This window comes from Alosa sapidissima, chromosome 13 (genome assembly GCF_018492685.1).
Source record: "Alosa sapidissima isolate fAloSap1 chromosome 13, fAloSap1.pri, whole genome shotgun sequence".
Classification (NCBI taxonomy): Eukaryota; Metazoa; Chordata; class Actinopteri; order Clupeiformes; family Clupeidae; genus Alosa; species Alosa sapidissima.
The window spans coordinates 32,214,637-32,235,790 of record NC_055969.1 but is presented as its reverse complement, the minus strand read 5'-3'; the positions used below and the strand labels follow the sequence as shown (position 1 = coordinate 32,235,790).

General features: G+C 47.0%; 1 protein-coding gene across 6 annotated transcripts in view; it reads right to left on the bottom strand.

Moving 5' to 3' along the window:
* Nucleotides 1–1,357: 1,357 nt before the first annotated feature.
* The window catches only part of LOC121680295 (ral guanine nucleotide dissociation stimulator), a 67,619-nt gene continuing 47,822 nt past the window's right edge, over nucleotides 1,358–21,154 (bottom strand). For 4 of the 6 annotated variants that reach the window (XM_042059566.1, XM_042059563.1, XM_042059561.1 and 1 more), the window contains exons 2-18: nucleotides 18,720–19,024; nucleotides 17,537–17,611; nucleotides 16,445–16,638; nucleotides 15,572–15,693; nucleotides 14,745–14,960; nucleotides 13,759–13,862; nucleotides 13,412–13,496; nucleotides 11,426–11,506; nucleotides 9,682–9,768; nucleotides 9,410–9,442; nucleotides 9,052–9,173; nucleotides 8,407–8,502; nucleotides 7,488–7,713; nucleotides 7,037–7,111; nucleotides 5,848–6,099; nucleotides 5,448–5,562; nucleotides 1,358–5,174 (exon numbers count right to left, since the gene is read on the bottom strand). In XM_042059566.1, the coding sequence (XP_041915500.1) occupies nucleotides 4,999–5,174; nucleotides 5,448–5,562; nucleotides 5,848–6,099; nucleotides 7,037–7,111; nucleotides 7,488–7,713; nucleotides 8,407–8,502; nucleotides 9,052–9,173; nucleotides 9,410–9,442; nucleotides 9,682–9,768; nucleotides 11,426–11,506; nucleotides 13,412–13,496; nucleotides 13,759–13,862; nucleotides 14,745–14,960; nucleotides 15,572–15,693; nucleotides 16,445–16,638; nucleotides 17,537–17,611; nucleotides 18,720–19,024 (2,364 nt within the window). In that variant the 3' untranslated portion in view covers nucleotides 1,358–4,998. Of the gene's footprint in view, nucleotides 5,175–5,447; nucleotides 5,563–5,847; nucleotides 6,100–7,036; nucleotides 7,112–7,487; nucleotides 7,714–8,406; nucleotides 8,503–9,051; nucleotides 9,174–9,409; nucleotides 9,443–9,681; nucleotides 9,769–11,425; nucleotides 11,507–13,411; nucleotides 13,497–13,758; nucleotides 13,863–14,744; nucleotides 14,961–15,571; nucleotides 15,694–16,444; nucleotides 16,639–17,536; nucleotides 17,612–18,719; nucleotides 19,025–19,331; nucleotides 19,678–21,154 lie in introns of those variants that run through there. The other 2 variants (XM_042059565.1, XM_042059562.1) reach the window with 2 other exon arrangements.

Genomic DNA, 21,154 nt, shown 5'->3' with positions numbered 1-21,154 from the left:
ATTTTGGTCCACAGCTTCCTTGTAGGCTGGTTTTCATCATGAGGCAATCACATGACTTTCTCAGCCTGACAAGATGAATTTTCACATAAAAGCTCACTAACCAAAACATCACTAACTCTAAGCACCACTAGACTGCTATCGAGATCGAGGCCTATGGTTTCAATTTTCATCATGCTATTGATTGATTGATTTATCTTACAAAAAGATTTTATATCTAGATATTGATATTTTAGTTTTCTTTTCCATGTGATTCAGATTCATTATAAAATATAACTGGAACTAAATGAATTCCCATTATAGATTGAGCTTGACAAATGATTTTTGATGTTTCTTGTAGCAAACTGTCAGCACCAATCAACAAAGGAAAAGTCCTTGTGGACTTCGTGGGGGGGAAAAACCTGGTAAATTTGAGGAAGTGTTTCGTGCCTACGTGGGTGTGAATTAAGCGACCTCCCCTCTTCACCTGCCCACACTATGTTGACAGACTGCCTTGCACTTCACTTCTTAAAGATTTTGCAATCACACTCTCATGCAATCGCACTCATCTACTGCTTATTAATTTGAGGGGTTTCATTTTAGTGATGTGTATGTGATTATGTCTCTTGTGAATGGGGACTAGGATAACCTAAGCTGTTAGTGTATAGTGTAATGATGTTAAAATACAGTATGTTTGTCTTTATATTATGGATCCTATGGATCCCTGGGGATCAATAAAGTATCTATCTATCTATCTATTAGGGATTGTAACTGTGTAGGAGTATTGGTACAGACCTTCATACTTCTAAAATGCCCGAAACCCAAGGTCTGATTGGAGTTATTGGCTGGCCTTTTCAAAGGCTGGGTCATTTCAGGTTGGTGGCACATTTTGTAGTTCAATTGTAGCCCATGTGGACCTTGATGTCCAGCTATTTTAATGTGAACTTGGCAATTTGCAGTTTTTTCACTTGATATCTTTCTTTCACAATCACCTCATGCTTACCATTAGCTTGCCATTACTATCATTATGCTGCATTCATGGGGTGTTGGAATAATGGGAACATTCCCAGTGCTAATATATGGACGGTTAAATCCCCCCCAGGAAACAAGACCTGGGATTAAGTTTCCCAGGTCTTGTTTCCACATGAGGTGGCGTTCTCCCCTGGGAAAAAAATGTTTCCCGCATTATTCCCAGACCACATGAATGCACCAATAGTCTTCTTCTGTAAATGTAGTCTACGATATCAGAAAATGTAAAGTTAACAGTGAATGTATTTCTCTTTCTTAGGCTACTATTGAATGAATGAACCGCACATGATTCATTTTGAAATGATAAAAAGAGATTAAAGAGTGTTGCAACAGACAAGACAGAAGGCACACATTTTAATCACACTGTCTGTGTTTATTAGGTGGGATTTTTGTCCAACATTAGAAACAGCGCTTCAGGGGGCAAAGCAATATCAAAATTGACCCTTCAGAAAAGACAGGACAAACAGAGAAAGAACGGCAACAAGGAGATGGGAAACATGTGAACCCACAATTACAGTGGTATAAACTTCGCATATATATATTTATATTTACATATATATTAATTTTAATTACATGGGAGAAGAAACAAAATGTACAATGCTACAAAAGGTATTTACAAATCAATAAATAAAGCTGACATGCACACACACACACATACACTCACACGCACACACACACACACACACACACACACACACACACACACACACACACACACACACACACACACACTCCGCCCATACAAAAGAAAAATTAAAAGCAAAGATACAAAGTACATTTAATCTTAGATCATACAAAAAATACAAAATGAACATAGAAAAAAAGAACTGTTAATTGTTAGAAAGTGTTTTTTTTTTTCTTTCCATTTTTTCAACAGTGAAAGAGTGATGGCACCAGATTCTGTTGACTGATTTTTTTGTGAGGCCCAAAGTGACTTCCTGATCAGGCAGTGCTCGTGAGCGCAAAGCTTTCCAGAATGATCGGGTGAGATCTTTGGCCCTTTCCATTTTCACTAACCGGGACACACACACACACACAGATGCACAGACAATACACACACACATACACACACACATACATAGGCACATACACACACGTGCACACACACACACACATACCTGTACAGTTAAAACATCAAAGGGAACAAAATACACTACAAATCTGAAATTTGGAAACAGTAACACATTCAAAACAATCCAACCTCATCATCAACGTCCATTCCCCTGAGGAAGAGGGGTATTCTGGGAAATTAAACTGAGACCCCGCCCCACCCCCCCTGCCCCCCTCCCCAGTCACTCAAGAGAAAAGCACAGGCGGCAGGTAAAGGCATCACAAGTAAAAAAAGTCTCACTTGTGTTCTTGACTTACACACTGCTGTCATGTAGTGCACCTTACATCTACCTACCAGAACAGTTTGAAAAGCAACATTCTCACCTACCGGGTCTAAACTCCTACATACTGCAGAACACCTTTGGAGGAGACACCCCACGAGCCTCCACAGGTCAGTGCCTCTCCCTCTCTCCTCCTCTCCTTCTTGAACTACCGTACTCGCACACACGTCTACGTCTGGTCAGGCACACAGGACAGCTATGGATACACAGTGCTGCATAATGTTACCCTCCACACAGGGGGGTATACCAATGGACAGGGTTTGGTTTTTGAGGAAGTCCTCATACATAAAAGGGTCTCAGGTGGCAGCTAACTGTAGAATAGACCCAGCCAAGCCTGGCACAGATCCGGGTCACACAGACATCAGCTGCCATCGGGAATAGGACTGACATGGCAGGGTCATTCATGTCAGGGTCATTGGCAATCACTCACAGGCCTTAGGGAAATTTATTCAATGTCCAGTCCATGACAATATGGACAAAGATGGGGACACGTCAACGACCATTCAACTACAAGACAACTTACTATGAGAAAGGTACACGTGTTCATCGCCCTACGTGATCTTTGGCACGGGTGCACTGGATCTGGTAAGGGAAGTCAAACCTCCTCTTCACTCGCCCTTCCTTTCTACAGGCAAAACCATCAGGTTCTGGGAGAAGGTGGGGAAAGTATGTACAGTACATGCGCTGTGCTGGATGGACTATCAGCAGATGGAGTGAAACAGAATAACAGAGTGTGAAGGAGAGAAAGAAGAGATGGTTGAAGAAAAGAGAGAGGACAGAAAAGACAGACTGGGGAGATTGTCCGCTCCTTTTTTTTGTTTTGATTCTTTTTTTTTTTCTTGACAGTAATAACTATGCTAAAATAGTGAAGAAAAGAAATCACAATTCATTTCACAATACAACATTCATTAGACTCCCCTCCTCCCTCTCTCTCTCTCTCTCTCTCTCTCTCTCTCATTCTGTCACTTTCACTGTAACTTTCTCCCACTTCTTTACTCCCACGCTTCCTGCTGTACTCTGTGTTCATCTGTCACTGTCATGCCAGCCAATGGCATGAAGTTCTGGCACCCTAGGGATCCATCCAATGGCAAGAGAGGTCCAGCCAACATTCTGTAGAACTAGAAATGAATGGTAACCATGGCAACACAAGGCTTTTTCTTGTAGCAAGCAGAATGCCCTGCTCTTTTTTTTAAACAAAGAGCGCAAGCAGGGTCAAAAAAAAGCTGTGGGTACAATCATAGTAAAATGGTCAACCACCATGTTATAAAAAGTTAGAAACATTGCTGTTCCACGATTAGCCATTATCATTGAGCCCCCATTAACACCACAACAGAACACTTTGCAACACCAACCATGACCATAGTAAATGCACTCCCATGAACAACAAGCCTCTTTTCCATCCACCACCTCAAGACGTACAGCACATCATCGCATTTCATGGTGACTGCTTCTTTCCCGCTACTCCTGCTTGAGGTGGCTATACTGCCCATGAGATTTTGAGTCCATGATACTTATAGTCCTTCGTGCTGGAGACAGGAGAGGTGGAGGAGGGGGAGAGCAGACAGCCTGTAGTGTCTGGACGTTGTTAGCACCACTTGGAGAGAAGGGGATGCGAAAACCACATACCGGTAGGTTCTGAGTGTTACAGGAAAGATTTAGTCCTAATGCCCCATTTTTCTTAAAAGTCTAACAAACTCGAACATGGATATCCCATTGACAGTGAAAAGGGATATTCTGGAGTGAGTGAGTGAGTGTGTGTGTGTGTGTGTGTGTGTGTGTGTGTGTGTGTGTGTGTGTGTGTGTGTGTGTGTGTGTGTGTGTGTTTGACTCTCTAGTGAAGAGGCAGCCACAGTTAAAGGGTCTGTGTTTACAGTATGTCCTTCAGGTGGCGGCTCTTTGCCGCGTCTGATCGTCACAGGGCTCGAGTGGTCAACTAGGGTCCTTCAGCTTCCTCTTCCATTCCGTCCCAATGCAACCCATCTGACGGCAGGCTCTGCAAACTTGGCAATACGGAAGGCACATTATGCAGTCATTGTGCCATAGTCCTTGCTGTCTCTTTCTCTCTCTCTCTCTCTCTCTTTCTCTCTCTCTCTCTCTCTCTCTCTCTCTCTCTCTTCTTCACTAAGCTGTCCAACAGACATCAATATTGGACAGAATACAGGGCTTCCTCCAGAAGCTCACAGGGGCGATTGAAGGCTAGAACCAGACCAGAGGTGATGACATCTTGGCAGGAAGTGGATGAGGGTTTGGCCAGAGCAACGTTGGCATTGTCAGGCTTGCTGGGGGCGCTCTGTGCTGTAAACATTAACCCTTCCATCCAAACGCATGGGTTCAGTTAAGTGCTCGCCTGTCTACTGCACGGGAGTAGTCCATTCAGCTGTAGATTACGGGGAGCAAGTGCTATCATGTCAGCTGGTGACCAGCACCCACCAACCGAACGAAAACAACTGGGGGGGGGGGGGGGGGGTGTCTGGGGAACCAACAACCCATTCCCCCTTTCATCGACAAAAGGCAACCGCCAGAGAGCTAGCAGGTGTCACCAAACAGGAGAGAAGAGAGCAAACTCTCAGAATCGGCCTGTGCCCAGCTCAGTCCGAGCGCTTCAGAAGATGCCCTTGGCGATCTTCAGGCCCTTCTGCTTCATGCGCGGCAGCGTGGAGCTGGCCACGTGTTTGGTCCGGCCTGCGCGGGGGAATCCGCGCTTCTTCAGGACAAAGTCGTAGTTGGCGGACGAGTTCATGGCATAGAAGACATTGGCATTGTCTGGAATCTTCAGCTCTGAGGAAGCAAGTACAACAGGAGTCTAATAAATACAAGCTTCAGATTATGTGGTTAAGATCAAATATTTGTCTCTGTTTTTCTCACAATTTTTTCATGATCTTAACTACATAATCTGAAGCTTGGACAGAATACAGGCCAGAAGCTCACAGGGGCGATTGAAGGCTAGAACTTTTTTCTAGAGGCTAGAAATATTTGTTTTATGCTTACTTTTAAAGTAAATGATTATAAAGACAAACAGACAAATGCACTAATGCAGAAAGTTTGGCTGACCCTTCTCCTCTGAGATCTTCTGAAGCAGTTCATAGTCCTCTGGTCGCTCACGATCCAGGTTGTGTTTGACCATGGCCTTCCTGATGACTGCTGGGGTCTTATCCTGACTTGTTACCTGCACCACAAAGCACAGCAAAAAACACATGAACCACAGGAAAATCAACATCTTTATCACATTTACATCACTTTCTTCAATCTCCAAAGACAATGCCCCCCATCTTACTTCCTGTACATCTCTAGAACCTTCTCTTGACCAAGTGGGTCAAATGTGTATCTGAACATGACTAACAGTGATCAGTGTTTTCTGTGAGTGCTGATGGGGGAGTAGGACTCTGACACGCCCACGCAGTAACATGGCAATATTACTGTTCTTTTCCTCCACCTTGCCCCCCTCACTCACCAGGATGCTCTTGTACATGTTGCCGTTGTCCACGTCCAGGCTGACGCGGATGATGCAGCAGTCGTCCACCTGCTGATTGTAGAGGGGCAGCGAGAGGGAGGAGTAGCAGGACACACCGGAGACCGAGCGCTTGTGCGAGCGTGACGCCGTCACCGGCGTGGAGGACACCGAGGAGGATGAGGCGCTGCTGGAGCCTGAGCCCGAGCCCATTCCAGAGGCGTCCAGAGATGACAGAGAGGTGGACTCCCAGAACTGGCCACCAGGGGGAGACAAAGAGACGAGTCAGACATTCATTCCGATCCCTTAGCACAATATTGGAATGACAATATGGCAGAGGTGAAATAATTATAACTCAGGAAGCATCTTTTTTTCTTTTGATTCCTTTTACACTTTTTTTCAACTATCAACAAAAAATCTACCTTTTTATATTGTGATGATAATAAATAATGTATGAACTGGTTTTATTTAGTAGTTTTATGCAATTGTTGAAAGGTTTAGCTAGCTGATTGAAAACATTAAATATTTAATATTGCTGCTTCCTGAAACTGTACAAGTTCACCTCAGCTGGCAAACAAGAATATCACTTAACGTCTACAGGAATACATAATGAATATCAGACAATGACCATGAACAGTAGCACTCAACAACGTGAGTGGGTCAAGGGCTTGTGTGAGATACTCTGATGTGGGAGACATGCTCTGATTCACCTGCCGATACCATGTGACATGAAGAAACCACAGCAGTGCAAACACACAGTGAAATGGACAGAGAGTGCGATCGTGTAGAAAAAAGTAGTGAAGAGTCTCAGTAGTGCCTAGAGAAGCCCAAGAGCTTTGGTCCCAGACAGACAGGATGATCAGAGGTCAGAATGAAATGAGAAATCAAATTTAACAGGAGGTATAGAGCTGTTGTGTTCCCCCATTGCTTTCAGATATACATACGTCCTCACATTCTCTCTCTCTCTCTTTCTCTCACACACACACACACATACACACACACACACACGTGTTTATGAACAGAGAATGGACGACCGGATGATCATGGAAAGTGACACTGACCCATGAAGAGGAGGGCAGAGTGATAGAGAGAGGAGGGACTACATTTCCCATGAAGCACAGTGGAGAAACAGGAAGTGTGACCAGATCACAGAAAGAGAAACAAGAAATGGCACAGGAAGTTGAGAAAGTACCGTGGGTGCCAGGTCAGCTATGGGGCCGCACTTCCCTAAGGTAGAATTGGAATGTTTTACGGAGGGCGTGGAGGTCTACAAAAAGGAAGTAGAACCATAGTCACCAGAGAGCCACATCTGAGGCATTGTGTGTATATATATGTGTGTGTGTGTGTGTGTGTGTGTGTGTGTGTGTAGTGTGTGTAATTTCTTAGGATAACAGCACTGAAAGCGGGGGAGAAAGATGTTAAACAGCTCATGCAACTGTGAGGTCAAAAGGTGTGATACAGAAAGTGCTAGTTGACTGCAGTTCACACACGAGAGACAACAAGTTTAGCACAACATTTGTCACTAGTACATTTTCCTTGAAAAGGTACACTGCTACAAGTGGCATAAAACAAATAAATCCACCCACAATCTCTCAGACTTTCATAAACACAATCTGTCTCTCTTTCTGTCCTTGCTAGCGCACCTTTTTCTCCTGAGAGTCCGGTGAGTCGGAGATGAAGCTGATGTTGATCTCCTCCACGTCCGAGCTGCTGGAGCCGGCCGAGGTCACGCTGAGCGAGTCGCCCCCGTCCCCTCCGCCGCTGCCCGATGAGCCGCCGAGAGACGGCGCGTAACGCAGCTGGTCAAACGACTTGGAGTGAGAGCTGCCCGCACTGCTGCAGCCCGCCTCCGATCCCACAGGCTGACGACTGAGAGAGGGGGAGAGAGGGAGAGAGAGAGGGGGGGGGGAGAGAGGGGGGAGAGGGGGAGAGGGAGATAGAGAGAGAGAGAGGGGGAGAGAGAGGGGGAGAGAGAGTGGGAGAGAGAGAGGGAGAGGAGGGAGAGAGAGGGAGAGGGGGGGAGAGAGTTTTTACTATGTAAGTCTATGTAGAGACACAGAGACATTTACATTTCTTGTTCTGTGTGACTTCTTTGGAAATACGAGTGCCTTATTTGTAATGGCAATAAAGCACCTTTGAATTGAATTGATTTGAATAGATGGAGAGAAATCAGGTGGATAGAGATGGAAACAATAGACCATTGTTTAGAAAAAAAGTGTATCCAAAGATATATAATATCATTATAAAATATAATAATGCATCACTGTGTGAAGTGTAAATACACCTTTAATTACAGTCTTTAATGCAGGTAGAGAGGACACAGAAGTTCACACAGGCTTAAGTTGTCGTACATTAACACCAAAGCACCTAGTGCAGCCTGGTGGGAGACAGAGACAGAGACAGAGCAGTACTGGACTACAGTCAGCCGGGCCTGGCTCCTCTGGAGAGGGACAAGATGAAAACTACTAGTGCGTATGCTGAGAAGAACAAAGGAATGACAGACCAGAGGAGAATGTAAAGAGGAGAGGAGAGACAGAAGAGGGGGAGGGAGGAGTGACTCACTCGCTCCAGCGTTTGATGATGCCTGTGTTCTTCTTGGCCTTCAGTGTGTTAGAGGCCGACTCAGACAGGGGCTCGATCTCACAGGACTGGCTGTAACTGTGGAAACACACACACAGAGGACAGCATTAGTGTGGGGGCATTGTGTGTGTGTGTGTGTGTGTGTGTGTGTGTGTGTGTGTGTGTGTGTGTGAGAGAGAGAGAAAAGAGAGAGAGAGAGAGTGAGTGTGTTGTGTGTGTGTAAATGTCAGTATGCCTCCTTCCACTATCAATCATTTCCCCCCACACACTGATAAAGTTGCTCTGCACCAGTCTCATCCCATCCTCCTCTCTCTCCTGCCAGCACCCCACTGCCCCCCACTGCACACACTCTCATTCCATCTGTACCTTCACACCATCACACAATTACAATAAAGAGTCTTTATAATGGAGCAGTGGTAATCTTACATAAACACAGTGAGTGTGTGTGTGTGTGTGTGTTTGTTTGTGTGTTTGTTTGTGTGTGTGTGTGTGTGTGTGTATGTGTGTGTGTGTGTGTGTGTGTGTGTGTGCGTGCGTGTGTGTGTGTGTGTATGTGCGAGTGTGTGTGTGTGTGTGTATGTGCGTGCATGCGTGCGTGTGTGTGTGTGTTTCTTTTGTCCATCCCACCTCTCGGCCTCTGTAAGCTTCTCCACTCCTGAGAACCACTCAGTGAAGCGGCCGTTCCTGGTGAAGTTGTAGTTGTTACAGGCCAGCTGCAGCAGCTTAATCTGAGCTATCACTTCAAACTCCTACAGGAGAGAGAGAGGGGGAGAGAGAGGGAGAGAGGAAGAGAGAGAGAGAGAGGGAGAGAGAAAAGGAGGGAGAGAGATATAGAGAGAGGAGGGGTGAGCATCTCACAAAAACACTAACATCTGCATCTAATTTAGATCACATTTTCTCATCTATTTTCTGTCATCATCAAATTCATCATCACAACATTAACATTTAAACAGTACTTCATCTAAGACCAGAGATCAAAGCTCACCTTTCTTCTCTTCTCAAAGTTGATGAGACTTCCCTGCAAAAAGGGAGACCAAGATTAGAGGGCACATTATTCACGAGATTACTCATTTCATTTTAAGTCATCTTCACAAACACCATTTTCAATACTCATTTAATTTCAAGTCATCTTCACAAACACCAATTTCAATACTCATTTCAACTCAAAAAGTTCTGTCATTTATCATAACAAGCCAAGACAGTATATTAAAAAACATCATTTTGAAGCACCCTGGCAGCTGCAGAACTACAACTCACATCCAGGTGGTCCTTCATGGCAGTGTCCATCATCACCAGGTCTGTGAGGAACGTGCCCAGGTAGGGAATGGTCCCCTGCATCACACTCTGCAACACACACACAGGGTGTGAGCTTTTTCTGTGCACAGGTTATTGGTTAGTAAGTGTGTGTGTGTGTGTGTGTGTCTGTGTGTGTGTGTGTCTGTGTGTGTGTATGTCTGTGTGTGTCTGTGTGTGTGTGTGTGTGTGTGTGTGTGTGTGTGTGCACGCGCATATGTCCTTGATAACATCATGGTGGTGCATGGGTTGAACCGTGTACACTGAAATATGACTAACTATATCTATTAGCTTCCTAGGGACTCCCTGATGATAGCAAGCTGATCGAGAACAGAGTGTAATTATAAAAAAATGCTAGTAGCTATCCATTCATGCTAAGTGGGGCATTAGTTTTAATTGACCTATAATTACATTTTAATTAAATTACCACAAAGCAGCACACTGCAATGTACACCCATGTCCTCTAGGAGGAGCTATAGGATTTCACTGCTAAGTTGCCATGCAATGTGCTAAGCATCCTAAAGGGGGCGACATAGAGCTTACAGACTGGATCAACATGAAAGGCTGAGCTGCTGAAAGCACTCTGGTGTATTTCACCACATTTCAAAATGCCATTGAAACAGTAATTGCCATAATCTGAGGCTAAATTGTCAAGTCTCAGTGGCTGTTTGTAAAAATGTGTGTGTGTGTGTGTGTGTGTGTGTGTGTGTGTGTGTGTGTGCGCGCGTGTGTGCGCGTGTGTGCGTACGTGTGTGCGTGCGTGCGTGCGTGCGTGTGTGTGTGTGTGTGTGTGTGTGTGCGTGTGTGTGCGTGTAGCTTTGTGTTTCTGTGCAAATATGCATGCATGTCTAAAAGCATGTGTACATGGATGTGATTGTGTGTAGCAGCATGTTCATGTATCCACATGTGTGTGTGTGCAATAAAGTGTGTGTGTGCAATAAAGTGTGTGTGTGCAATAAAGTCCTGAGCTCTCAGGCTCCGGCCCATTGATCCAGAGTGGGCACTCTTGTCGGAGTGGAACTGAGTGTGTGTGTGTGTGTGTGTGTGTGTGTGTGTGTGTGTGTGTGTATGTGTGTGTGTGTTTGTGTATGTGTGTGTGTGTGTGGTTGGGGGGGGGGGTCCTGTTGGAAGCTGTCCTAATGCTGCTTAAACTCTCCAATTACTCCCCCTGTCTTTAATCTATACACACAAGCTGGGGGTGCTTTAGCCACATCTGTCACTCGCCTCTACCTCCCTCCCTCCCTCCCTCTCTCCCTCCCTCCCTCTCTTACTCTTTCCCTCTCACCCTCATTCTCTCACTCCTCTTCATTTTCCCCTCTTGGCGACTCCTTTCATCCTACTTTCTCTCTCTCTCTCTCTCTCTCTCTCTCTCTCTCTCTCTCTCTCTCTCTCGCGCTTTTTTCCCCTTCAGTCTCATATTCCTTAATGCTCTCCTCCATCTCCTGCTGTTATGTGCCCCCTTTCGCTTGACTTCTACTCCCCCCTTTTACACTCTCTCTCTCTCTCTCTCTCTCTCTCTCTCTCTCTCTCTCTCACTACTGGCACTCCTTCACTGCACCCTTCCCAAATTTCTTCCCTCTCTTCCGTCCCCCTCTCTTCATCTCTCTCTCTCTGTCTAGACGTCCCACTCTGTTGTTGTTGTGTGTCTGTTGTTGTTGTGTGTCTGTTGTTGTTGTTGTGTCTGTTGCCATCTTTAGGCCGCTCTCACCAGGTCTCTCTGCTGCTGCTGCTGTCTCTTCTGGGCCCGCTTTGGGTTGATCTCCAGGGTGGCAAACTTGGACGTGCCCTCCTGCAAAGACAAGTCAGACATAGAGTTACAGGGGAGTCTGCGTGTGTGTGTGTGTGTGTGTGTGTGTGTGTGTGTGTGTGTGTGTGTGTGAGAGAGAGAGAGAGAGAGAGAGAGAGAGAGAGGGGGAGAGAGAGAGAGAGAGAGAGAGAGAGAGAGAGAGGGTGAGAGAGAGAGAGAGAGAGAGAGAGGGGGAGAGAGAGAGAGAGAGAGAGAGAGAGAGAGAGAGAGGGAAAATAGGAGGGCAAGTAACCTCCAACCTTTTCATTAGAAGCCTTGATTTGTGTGATTTGTGTGATTTGTGTGATTTGTGTGATTTGTGTGATTTGTGTGATTTGTGTGCACCATATGTTATTTATAGATTTAGGTCTGCACAGGCACAGGCTGTAAGATCTCTCCTCCCCATTAAGAGCTGAGAGCCTAAGTACCTGTTTGAGCCGAGAGAATAAATCTCTGATTTTTACACGCCTGTTCTCTCACGTTCCTAGACGGCCTTAATTAATACAAGCTTGCTCTAAGAGAGATAAGGCTCAATGAGCCAGCCTCTTTGAGTAAGTGAGATGGATGACTAGTCTCAAGAACACGCACTTGTACACACACACACACACACACACACACACACACACACACACACACACACACACACACATTCCCGTTGGATAGACCCAACTGGTACTGAAAAGCCCTCCCTATGAATCCTCCTAAAGGGGTCTGATGTCAGTGGGGATTCCGTAATAACTTTCCACCTCTTAAAAGCCCATCACTCACACACACTTTTCTTTACTGCCGAAGTGCACACACACACACACACACACACACACAAAAACTCACTGGAATCTGTGGAATGCCAGTATTTGAGTCTGTGTGTGTATACCATGTTCTAACCCCCCTCACCGCTGCTTAGCCCACCAACCCCACCTACAGTACTCCAACCCCACCTACTCCAACCCCACCTACTCCAACCCAATCTCCTGCCCCTGGCCCACTCCAGCATGACCTCCTCCTCCCAGCCCCTCACTCAACACCCCCGACATGAGCCACAGCTTACAGGCAACACCAGGGCCTCCTGCAGCTACACCACTAAGCACAGGCTGGGAGTTACCTAACAGGCTAATCCATCACCAGGTGTGTTTTAGACACACACACACACACACACACACACACACACACACACACACACACACACACACACACACACACATTCACACACACACACACACACGCTATCTCTCTCTTACACATAAACATACACTACTCTTATACACTGGCTTTTAGTCATTCTCCCGACACACAACCACAGCAGTACGTACACACCGTTACAAACCTCCATCTCTATCTCTCTCGGTCTGAATCACTATTTATCTTTCTCACCCCTTATCTCTCTCTTCCCTCCCTCTCTCCCTCTCTCCCTCTTTCTCATCACCCCATTATGTGGTCCACCCCTGCACTGGTGGGAGTGTGTGTGTGTGTGTGTGTGTGTGTGGAGGAGCAGGCTGCCATCAGTTACTTATTACCTCACACATTAGTAACCAGACCTGACTCTGTAAAAGCTCTGTGCAATGCAACACCATTCCCATCAGGCAGAAGTGTGTGTGTGTGTGTGTGTGTGTGTGTGTGTGTGTGTGTGTATGTGTGTGTGTGTGTGTGTGTGTGTGTGTGTGTGGGTGTGGGTGTGTGTGTGTGTGTGTTCTGGTCAGGAGGACACACTAATGCCAGGAAACAATCCAAAGCCTTTACAGGAAGGCCTGACTCTACGTTTTTTTTCATAAAGATTAGGGCTTACAGATTACGCACAGATCTGAACGGAGTGAGAGGGAGTTGATAGTGGGATTTTGGAGCGAGAGAATTGTGTTAGTGTGCGAGAGTGCGTGGGAGTCACAGGAGGGAAAGGTCCTGCTCGTGTCTCACCTTGATGAGGAGCTCCCGGCTCAGCGAGTGGTTGTTCTCATCAGAGAAGATTTCTGAGAGTTCATGGAAGATGCGGAAATTCTCCCTGCAAATAGAGATTGGAAGGTCATGTTAACATTCTCATGAAATATGAGGAAATCCACAAGCACTGGTACATGCTGTCTCCTTCATTTAATCTGAGGGATGTCAGGACTAGAACTCATTTGAAGTCTGCCACCACAAATGCTGACAAATGAGGCCATACTTGGTCTACAGATGGAAATTTCCCCACCCTGCCCGCAAGCTGAGATGAAACCTTAGTCTCGTCTCCTGTCTGAGCCCACAGTGGAGGTCTCGCTCTCACCCACCTGGACACCTCGTCCCACGTCCTCTTGAGCCGGTGGACCGGGTTGCACTGGAGGGCCGACAGGATGGCTCTCAGGGACGAGAAGTTCTTCAGGATCCGGCACTCCTGTGGAAGAACATCAGACAGAATTTACATTCACACGTCGGCCATCAACACCTCACCCCCCCCCCCCCCCCACACACACACACACACAGACAGACACACACTCCAACCACTGCTCTCTCAAAAAGCCCTTCCACCACATTTCTACTGGCTCACTGTGGTTCCTGGGTTGAAGGACCACTGCTTCATAATGGCTGGTTTACCACAGCAGAGAGGGTACATGTCTTTGCTGCTGAGCCCAGTGAGAGTGAAGCTGTACATGTACTTCTGTGGGAATCTGGACGGTTCCTGACCACAGGTATGCCTCCCGCTACCCCCTCTGACTTAACCCAATCAGGCTAACTGATGGATGGATGCAGCCACTTTTTTGCGGTGAGACGTTCACTCATTCCAGTCTGTAGCAGCAACCAAGCAGAATTCTAACATTTTAATAGAGATTACAATGTCCAGATCCTGTCCTTGTTCATGTTCAAGCCACAGCAGAAAACAAGCTGTAGACACAGTGTCTCACTGAGCCTGGTCTCGTTGGTCCTCAAGACCAACCAGTGCTTCTCATATCCATATAAGAGTGCAAGGCCTCTTATTAGAGCAAACATCCAAATTAAAACTCGTTAGCCAGAAAGATGGAACTCTTTTTGTGGAAAAAACATCTTTTCATTTCCTACTGTGCAACCACAAAATCTATAGGTTGGAGAAATTATGATATGGGAAAATCCAGAGCATCACTCTGGCCACCTCAAACCCCCACCCCAGAACCTCTGATCTATAGTATCATTTAAAGTAGTTCAGCTGAACCCCTTTTGTGGTAAGACATTTCTTCATGTCATGCTGTGGGGCCACAGAAGCCCAGTCTATTGGCTGCGGCGGCTATGACATGCTCCTCACCCTGGCCACCTCGATCCAGCGCTCCACCACCTTGGCGCGTTGCGTGGGCTTGAGCGTGCGGTCACTCAGGCAGGTGGCGATCACGCAGTGGGTGACGCAGTTGAACTGGGCCACGGTGGCGCGGACGCTGGGCGCCAGGTGCTCCTTGCCCTTCTTGTCTCGCTGCGACCAGATGCTGCCCAGGCAGTGGTACGGCACCACCCGCTTAAAGAGCTCCTGGAAACAGAAGGATGAAAGGAAGACATGGGAGCAGAGGGAGAGAGAGAGGGGGAAGGAAAGAGTTATTTAGAGGGAGAGAGAGAGGGGGAAGGAAAGAGTTATTTAGAGGGAGAGATGATGGGCAGGTACTTCACAGGAAACTGTAAGCAGGAATAACAAAGTGAAACAGGCGAGTCGACAGAAAATTCATTGACAAACGACCGCAGGATATCCTTTTGGAGTGGCGTCTGTGTTTATAAGTTATTACTCAACGGTGTGGGATAAACTTTGGGATAAACTCGTTGTCCCCCCCCCCAATGTCCCCCGTCTCGGTTTCCTGAGTTATCTAACAGTTCAGTACATCAGGGCCAGGAAGTACTGCCAACCCCACTGAACTCTGGGTAGGATGGAAACTTTTCTGCTAAATTTATTTCACGATTGCAATCCGAATACGGTTGCCCATTTTCCCCTCAGGGCCCTGCTCAGGTTGTGTAATCGTCGAGTATTAAAATAAACAGGAAGGAGAGGAGAGAGCTTTCATATTGAGCGGCGCCACCAGTGATCTGTGGATCTGTGTGTAAGTGTGTGTGTGTGTGTGTGTGTGTGGGCGTCCACGCCGGCGTTCTCACCGCGTCCATGAGTGTGAACTGCTCCGCCACCACCACGGGGTCGAAGCTGAGGAAGTCGGGCCGGTCGTAGTCGTAGCCGTTCTCCTCCAGGAGGGTGAAAGTGCACGGGGCATGATCAAGCACTGAGGAGAGAGCACCAGGAGGTGAAACCCCTTACGCCAGACGCATCAACAGCCACTGTACAGCTACACAGAACCACTGGAGATGAACTGAAGGGTTTTAGGGACTATATGGAGGAACCTGAAAGATTTGGCTAAGCGGCCTCTGATGATGAGTATTATACAATTCCATGGCATGTCATTTGAAAACATTCTTGCTCTCTTCAACTTTTGGGTTCTTGATAACACCCCTCATAGCATACAGAATGGTTCTACAACCATTGTTTCACCTGCAGACCTCCTGTAAAGCTGATCACAGCTGATCATAAGGACTTCAAAAGTCAGAGGGAGGGCCCTGAACTAAACCTTACATTTTCATTCTGTGGAGCAAGTCTGGAAAATGTCTTTACATTTCAGAACATCTTTCATCTCATATCAAGAGGTGGACATTCCAGCTTCAGAAAGGAAGTCCATCGTCCTAACTGGGATCAGTTGGTTGGTAAATTGTCGGAACAAATAGGGTGGGACTTTTACTCTCTGAAGCCGGCGTGTCCACCTCTGGTCATATAGACCCTTTAAACAATAAAAACAAAAACAATGCTTGAACGTTCTATTTGGTTCCCAATCTACTTCCTCTGCATTAAGATAACATATGGAATGTTAAAACGGAAGCCTTGTGGGGCCAACTATGATGCTGATAATGGAACTCTCTTGAAAGGGTCCATATGAGAGCATCCTGGTCCTTTTGGCCTCCCTTCCACGTTCTGTGTCTCACCCTCATGGTCAGGCTCCTGGTGGTGCCGGCGGTGGAACTGGGCCAGCAGGTTGCAGGCCCGGCGCTCCAGGTCAGAGCCTGGGAAGTTCAGGTGCAGGTAGGAGAGCAGCTGCCTCAGGCAACTGTAGTCTGGAGGCTTCCAGAAGTCCTCTGAGTACTGGTCCAGCCACGCCCCCAGGATGGAGGAGATGGTGCTGAGGAGCGGAAGGAGAGAGAGAGAGAGAGAGAGAGAGAGAGAGAGACACACACACAGAGGGAGGAAGGGGGAGGAGAGAAGAGAATTACAGACTCAATACAGACACATAGAACACCAGAAGTGCCAAAAGACATGAAGGGCCAGTTTCCTGTGCATGGAGATCTCCATGGAAAATAAGTGTTTAGTCTTGGATTAGGTTTAATCCACGCATAGGAAATTAGCCCCATGAGCAAGAGATTGAGCAAGTTGAAAACCATGGGGGAGTTAAACTCAAAGTCAGTTCATCAGTAGGGCTGCTAAGAATCTAAATGACTACATGGTGAATGACTACAGGGTGAGTGGGGGGGTGACGAAGAGTAAAGAAGAGAGGGATGAAATAAAGGAGGGAATGAGGTGAGAGAGGGATGAAATAAAGGAGGGAATGAGGTGAGAGAGGGATGAAATAAAGGAGGGAATGAGGTGAGCATTGGCCCAGTCAACAAGGCGGGAGTACAGTAGAGCGGGACAGAGAGAAACAGAAGAGCTGATGTCAAAGTGGGTCAAGCTGCGTTAACAAAACACAGGATGAGTGTGACAAATGTGAAACCACACACACACCGCACGCACACACACACACAGACACACACACACCACACACACACACACACACACACACACACACAGACACTGTATGCACACACACACACACACACACACACACACACACACACACACACACACACACACCACACACCACACAGTGTAAACAGTGTTCTCAAATTATAAAACATCCCCTGGCAGCAAGTCTGCAGAACTGCTATGCAGTGGGGGCTGTGTCTAAAGAGCAGCCTGGGAGTGGTTTGGTGCCCAAGTGAGATGGGCATGATCAGATGCCCACAGAAATGCCAGGCACTCACTTTCTCAGCTCTGTGCGCTCATCGTGGGTGAATCTGTGCCCCTCAGAGCCTGGTAGATGCTGCAGCTTGGCATACCTTAGAAGAGCCACATACAAAGGGAAGAGCCAATCAGACACAGCTTACATGGTCACATGACAAATTAAATAAAATAAAATCACAGGAGAAAAGTGTCATATAGCTAAGTAACACAACAAAGAGGAGTTACATGGATCAACACTAAAGGCAAAACAGAAGACTACAGACAAATCAATCACGAACCATCCAACGGCTGTAAACTCTCAGATAGCTAAACACGCAAAAGTGCTACTCAATGATACCAAATGGAGTATAAACATGATGTATGGAAAAACATTCATAACCATTTTATTCCCAAATCAAACACTGTCGTGGGGTTAGGCAGCAGAGCATAACCAGATATTGCAAAAATAAGAGAGATTGATCAGTCCTGTGGCCTGCATAAGCGTCACAGATAACACATCTGTTATGACGGTGTGATGATAAATTGGGGGCTTCACCTTCTTTTTATTGCTTTCGGCTTACAAAAACAGAGCGGCTCTCGCTCGTGTCTGTGGGCTGAAATCAATAGTGCAGATTTACTGTGTCTTTCTACAGCTCTGAGGAGCCCACGGTGATGAATCGGCCACTGAGCTCTTCATCACAGCTACATCAAGAAGTCAATTACCATCCCTGAGGCGTCTCTCTCTCTCTCTCTCTCTCTCTCTGTTGTTCTCTCTCTCTCTCTCTCTCTCTCTCTCTCCCTCTCTGTTGTTCTCTCTCTCTCTCCCTCATGGAGTCTTTCTCTGTTCATCCCTCACAGATTCCTTTTCTCTCCTCCGCCCTCTTCTTCTTTGCTCTTCTGTTTTATCATGGTTGTCATGGTTTCACTCCTCACTGTCCTCCTCTCTCTCATGTCTCTTTTCCATTCCTCTGTTCTCCATCGTCCACCAATCACTGTTTTTGTTTGTTCTCTTGTCATTTTGTCATGATCCTCTTCTTTTTCTTTTTACTATATTCCATTCATTGGCTCCATCCCTTTCTCCTTTTCACTTCCTCTATGTCTCTGTATTCCCTCTGTCTTCTCTCTCTTCCGTTTCTACACTTTCCTCTAACACTTTTTCCCCTCTCCACCCACTTCCTCCTTCTCAACTCTCCTCCTCCATGTCCTCCGTCTCCTCCATCTTACCTGTTGAGCAGCAGGTCCAGCACCTGTCGCGTGGTGGCGAAGGAGCGGTACGTGCACAGGAAGATGGTGACGTAGGTGGAGTCGTTGCCACGGAACGCGGTCACCATGTACTCCACCAGCTTCTCCAGCGTGCCGGCCTTGATGGTGCGCACCTTGCACGTCTCGTACAGGCTGAGCGCCGACTCGGACTCCACGCCCAGCCAACGCTGGCCCTTGCTGGCCGCGTGGTGCATCTGCACCTTGCGCAGGGTGATGGTGAAGACCGCGCCATCCTCCACCTCTTCGCCTATCTCCTGGGTCGCATTCTGAGGGACAAGACAGAGAGAGAGAGACAGAGAGAGAGAGAGAGAGAGAGAGAGAGAGAGAACAACAGAGAGAGAGAGAGAGAGAGAGAGAGACTGGTTAGAATAAGAGACAGAGATAACTTTAGGAGCAAAGACATTCTCGTTCATGGGCTGGGATGACCCAGCAGAAAACTCCCCACCTATCTCCTATTGCCTGAGGTCACACTGAGAGAGAGAGAGAGCAAGAGAGAGAGAGAGAGAGAGAGAGAGAGAGAGAGAGAGAGAGAGCACAACATAACTTTACAAGGAGAGAAATGATTGCTCATACCAGAGCTAATTCATGTAGCGCTCTTGTAGCTGACGCAGCAGAAAGCTCTGCTAAATTATTCAGCATTTTTTTTTTCCTTCTGCGGCTCCCATCGAGACATAATCCCCGGTGTCTGGGAAGGAACCCTCTAAAGCCCCTACTTACCCATCCCCATTAACCACTGAGCGCTGAGCGCAGTACACTGTGTGCTGGGGCTAAGTAAACCCTGTGGCAGCCCAGGACTCGGAGTTTATCTGGCCCTCCCACTGGCGCAGTGTAAACCTCCCCAGATGGATCACTTCACTCTGTGGCCGATTCTAAACAACTTGAGAAGAGACGCCTTACTTTCCCAACACTCTTCACCACCCCTCCCTCTCTCTTTCTCTCTCAACCACTCTGTCTCTTCTCATCCACTTTGGCTCTCTCTTCCTCTCTCTCTCTCTCTCTCCCTCCTGTTCTCTCTCTTTCTCACTGTCGGCCGGCTGTGTGTTCTCACGGGGCATTAGCCCTTATCTACAGCACGGCAGGGCTGGACTGGACTGGACTGGACTAGAGCTCTCTGTGTGCTGCTACAGTAGATGGACCAGACAACAGCAAACGCAGCTGGGACTGGGAGGAGGAAGAGGAGGAGGAGGAGGAGGAGGAGGACGAGGAGAACGAGGAGGAGGAGGAGAGGGCAGGCAGGAGGGTGGACGCTGGGAGCCATCAGAGTGTCTTATCTCTATCTACACACACAGCTGTGAGTGAGCAAAGCTTCCAGCGTCCAGCTCGGGGCCCAGTGGAACTTAGTTGGCAAACAATTTCATCACAAACGTGTCACAAAAATGGATGGAAATATTTGAAGTGTGTGTTAGCTGTGCACACGGGATCTCAAGGGCTGTGGTCAGTAGTAAACTCTGGATGACTCTCGCAGTGTCTGAGCAGGATGCAGCTCTGATGTGTTATGTCTGATGGGAGGGGCAGCTCTGTTCTGACAGAATTTGGATTTATTCCAAAACGTGAGGTTGTAAGTAGAAAAAGAAAATTTACAAACAAAGAAATACATACTTTGTAAGGATTCCACATACCATTGTTGTAATGCAATATCATTACTAATTAGTATTAAATATTTAAATGAAATAAAAATACAATATAGAGGAGATTCAACTCAGACGTTCAGCTTAAAATACAAAGAAATGTGCACTGGACTGAGATGTTTCCACATAAACATGTGGCCCCAAGGCTAGTGTGGCTGATAGTGGCGCGCGCTCTGTTGATGTTTGGCCCGCCTGCCTGCCAGAGGGGCCGTCTGATCTGGCCTTGTCTGTGGCCTTGTCCGACTGCTCTGCTCTGGCATGTCACATAACACCACACACACTAACCTTGGCCCCTCACCTGCCTGTGCGAGTAAGCACACACACACACACACACACACACACACACACACACACACACACACACACACACACACACACACACACACAATCACACACACACAAACACACACACACACACAGACATGGACATACACACCGAAACCCATACACACACACATGCACACACACACACAGAAAAGGACACACACACCGACACACATACACACACGCATACACACACGCATGCACACACATACACACGCACATACACACACACAAACACACACACACACACACACACACATACCCACACACACAAACTACAAATCAGGTAGAATGGCATTCTCAGATTCAAAGCTCAAGGTTGACAAACTGTCACACACAGTAATGCCAGTGGAGATGGAATGTTACACAGCTATATAGCCCAGTGCCTAACACACGGCACACTGAATGTGCTCATACAGTCACTCCATGTTACAGGCAAGAGAA